The following is a 3,889-nucleotide window of genomic DNA, read 5'->3' as shown; positions in this document are numbered from 1 at the left end:
TCATTGGCTGTGTGCCTTCAGGGAGTTCTGTATCTTTCTGACCCTCAGGGTTCTCACCTGTGAAAATGGGGCTACCACATGCCCAGCCCTCTGGGTGAGTCCGAGGATGCAGAAAAGAGATACACGTCAAGAACAGGACCCATCCAGGGCTTTCCCTGGGGGAGGGGGATGGACGGCCCCGAGGCCACTGGTGACATCCCCTTGCATGCAGAGTGGGGCACCAGGACCTTGGGTCTGAGCACCCCAGCAGCGGTCTGACTGTGGGGCTGCAGTGATCTTTAAACTTCAGTGGACAGGGCAGTGGTTGGCATCGTCTTCCAGATCAAGCTGTCCAACTGGCTGTAAGCTTCCCTTGGAAAGGGAGACGTGCTGATGCTGTCTCCCCCCAGCCTAGATCAGTGCTACTCAGGGTGTGGGCTACGGCTCATGCCCCCCTGCAAAATGTTGTAACCTGTGGGCAATGAGAGAAGTCTAGCAGGGAAGAGGACTGCTTCAGAAATTTTAACAGAAATTGGATATTGCTGAAACACCGAAGCAGCATCCAGTCTGGGTTTCTCTTTATTTTGAAATTTTTCAGTTTTTTAGTGATTCACTGTGTGTGTGTTTGTAAGTATCGATCTGCCCCAGATTGGGGAAAAACAGTCTGGCCCTTCACATCTCTAGTTTGAAAAGCACTGTTATCTGTGCTTGATAACACTAAAAGCTATCTTAAAATCAGCAAAAGCTCCAAGTGAAGAGAGAAGGAAAACAATCTCATCTGCGCTGTTTGCAAAAATTAGCCACAAATCACTCCCGGGTGTGTCGGCAGCATTCCCTTTATTACTTCAGGACAGAAACCCCAGTCCCCCTCCCACTGCCCTACCCCCCCCCGCCCCCGCACCAACCCCGCAAGCCCGGTTCCCTGGTCCGGGTTTGAAGGTCACGGCCCCCAGCACCTCGCGCTCAGCCACGCCCGGCGCCCCCGCTGAGCCCTGCGGGAGGCGCAGTCTGCCGCTTGCCGTAGCGCAGGCCGAAGGAGTTCCAGTTGTAGGCGGACAGGTCCCTTTCCCGCTGCACCAGCACCGCGCCCGGGGGGGCGGGCATCAGGCGGCTGCGGGGGGCGCACAGGCCTGGCCGCTGGGGCCCCGCGGGGCGCTCCGGAGGCGGGCACAGCGAGGCCTCCCGCGGGCTGGGCCGGGCCCCGGCGGGCTTCCACTCTGCCCACCGCGGGCTCTGCTCCCACGGGGCTAGGAGGGCCTGGGGTCCGAGCCGCTGGCCTAGGACAGAGCCACAGAGAGAGGCTGCGGTGAGGCCAGGGCCCAGGAGAGACGGCTTTGGAACCCTGGCTCACATCCCTATCCTGTGCTTCCCTTTCCTTCCTTGACCTCTAGGAAGCCCGGAGCCCAAAGCGGGGCACCACCTGCAGGTGCGTCTTAGCTCAGATGATGGTTAGGTCATTGGCTCCTCTCTCTTTGAACATAGCTTTGGTTGCAAAGGTTTTCCAGGATGATCTTAAACATCTCCTATTAAACTACTTCCTTTTTGGAAGCAAACAGGGTAGACCTTGGAAATAAGCCTGCAGGACTTGCTGTCTCTGCATCAGGTTCCCCCACGGGACTGAGCTCCTGGGGGCAGGTGGGAGCCATGTTCATTCAGCTCTATCTCTGCGTGCTTGAAACGGTGACCTGCATGCAGTAGGGCCTCAAATGCTTGTTAAGTATATAAAAGCAAGTGAACAGCTTGTAGTTACAGAAACGAGAGAACTAGGACCACTGTGCCCCACACCCCTCCCCAATTACTGTGACCATTAATAAGCTACAGGAGGACTCAGTGAAGAATGGATTATTATCTGGGTCACCTTAACCTGCTCACCTCCCCCCACTGTAGGTATAATCTCTCCCCTGCACACTGAGGGCTAACAAGGCTAATTTGAATGCGTTTCACATGCAAAAGGCTTGTTAAGTTCACTCTAATTTTTGGCAGTAAAATAGTGCAACTAGCTCTGAGTAGACAAGAACCCCAGCCAATTGTGGCATGAGATTAGTGGAAATGAGGCCTGGTGTGTGAGTGGGTGTGTGTTGAGGGGGGTAGTTGGCTTTGGGCCCTGCTCTTCAATGCCTTGGCATACTTTGGAGAAGGGGAGTGTGGGCATGGTTCAGAGTTAATGCTATTCTTCCTAGAATGCCCCTCCCACCTTGCTTGGGGCCTGGCTGAGGCAGGGAGGGATGATGGCTTCCTTCCCGCTTAAGCCCATCATCCCTGAAGTAGGATAACCACTCAGGCTATTGTTTGTGGCCTCACCTAAAGCCATTTGCTGACCAACAGGTCAATGTCCCTGGGGCTGCGGCGAGGTTATTCTCTGGGGGAGCCTCCCTCAGCCAGAAAAAATACCTGATCCCAGGAGAGAAAACACTGTTGGCCAAGGACACCCGGGGGCATATTCTCTTTGCTCTGGGATATTTTATGGGTTTGATGCTAACCTCTGCGTAAAGGGTACGCTCCAAGTTCCAAAGCCAGAACTGCAGGCCGGAGAGGCTAAGCCATGTGCTAGTCTGCCCAGGAAACTGACCACCAAGCAGTGTTAAACCCACAGCTCCTGTCTCGGGGACTTCGGGGACTGGCTTGTGCCCCTCAGAGACACACTCTTGGCAGCTGCAGCACCTGCTGGGCTGCTGCAGCATTTGGCTGACTTGGTTGGGGGGGGGGTTCTTTACCTCCTTGGGCCTCAGTTTCTCCAGCTAATCAGTTGCACAACGAACTCATAAGGTTGACAGGTATTAAGGATCTGTCCTTTTGTTTCAGTCTTTTCTCTTTTTTTCCAAATTCCCCACAAAGGGTCTGAGGTCACTGATGAAAGAAACTTGCATAGTAAATTTCTTCCCAACGGATCTCCTCAGACAGGTGGTTGGCGTAGAGCAGAGAACACAGTGTGAGAAGACCATGAAGGAGCTCAGTGGTTAACAAGCACCTGAACCTAGGTGAGCCTACTGATGCCCATAAAGAGCAGTAAGCCATCCCTTACCTGCAAGATTCATGGGCCCCCAAATAAGTTGCATGTGCTAGTCCTAGGTTCCCATTAAATGCCGTGTGAAACTCACATCAATAGACTAGCCTCACTCTGAAAAATAGGGTGACTCTCATTTTGCAACAACTCCCACCCTTCTTCCCAGACAAAGCATACCTGTCGGTCTAGGATTCTCCACAGGTGCCATCTTTTCAAGTGTCTCCCTGAAGGAGGAGGCACAGAGGAAAAGCATCAGCTGCCAAGAAACCAGTGAATTCATCGTGGTGAGAAGGCACAGGTCCTGACAGTGTCCTGAGGCTGAGACAGAGGGAGGGGGAGGAGGACTAAGCCAGGTGCACGGTGTGGGCTGGGTGCTGGGGCAGAGCCCAGTGTGAAGAGGAGAGCCCTGGAGTGAAGGGCAGTGTGGCAATGAGGGCCGCGGGGGTGGGGGGTGAAGCCAAGCAGGGCAAGGAGCTCCACTGAGTGGAGCGCCCTGAGGTCCAGACGTTCTCTGGAGCCTAGGAGCTCGTGCTGGGCTTGCTGTGCCCAACTCTCCCGTTAGACTGTGCCTTCCCGAACCTGGCCCAGCTCCCTCCTGTGGCAACAGGGACTTCATTCCCTTTGTTTTTCAAGAAAAAAGGAAGAAAGAGGCAATCATCTTGTTCTCATAACCCTTCACAGCCTTGAGGACTGTCACTAAATTGTCTCATTGTCTCTAATACAAAGAAGAGAAAAAACTTGCCCTGATTGATCGGGTCAGTTTTCTCCTTATTCTATTCCTCGTGGGCTCCAAGAAGATATGAACTGAATTGACCTCGTGATTTTGGCCGCTGAAATGGGGGCTGCGTACCCTGACCCTCACTACACCCCCTTTGCCTTCCACCCCAGCCCTTCCAGCTCTCAAGT

General features: G+C 54.0%; 1 protein-coding gene across 1 annotated transcript; it reads right to left on the bottom strand.

Annotated features, from left to right (window-relative positions):
* Window positions 1-803: 803 nt before the first annotated feature.
* KISS1 (KiSS-1 metastasis suppressor) lies at window positions 804-3,599 on the bottom strand. The gene is made up of 2 exons (XM_045876110.2): window positions 3,161-3,599; window positions 804-1,256 (listed from the first exon to the last, which is right to left on the bottom strand). The coding sequence occupies exons 1-2, from the start codon at window positions 3,597-3,599 to the stop codon at window positions 943-945; spliced, it is 753 nt and encodes a 250-aa protein (XP_045732066.2). The 3' UTR covers window positions 804-942.
* Between the last annotated feature and the right edge of the window lie 290 nt (window positions 3,600-3,889).

Source organism: Mirounga angustirostris, unplaced genomic scaffold (genome assembly GCF_029215605.1).
Source record: "Mirounga angustirostris isolate CCGP_5_RB_7025 unplaced genomic scaffold, mMirAng1.0.hap1 SCAF_6, whole genome shotgun sequence".
Classification (NCBI taxonomy): Eukaryota; Metazoa; Chordata; class Mammalia; order Carnivora; family Phocidae; genus Mirounga; species Mirounga angustirostris.
This window is presented reverse-complemented; position numbering and strand designations above follow the sequence as displayed.

What these genes read in the sequence shown, in the direction of transcription:
- KISS1 (XM_045876110.2), bottom strand. Translation starts at nt 3,599, where the DNA reads ATGAAGTCCCTGTTGCCACAGGAGGGAGCTGGGCCAGGTTCGGGAAGG. An exon ending in GGAGAATCCTAGACCGACAG is followed by an intron (nt 1,257 to 3,160) that starts GTATGCTTTGTC and finishes GCTCTGTCCTAG; the next exon opens with GCCAGCGGCTCGGACCCCAG.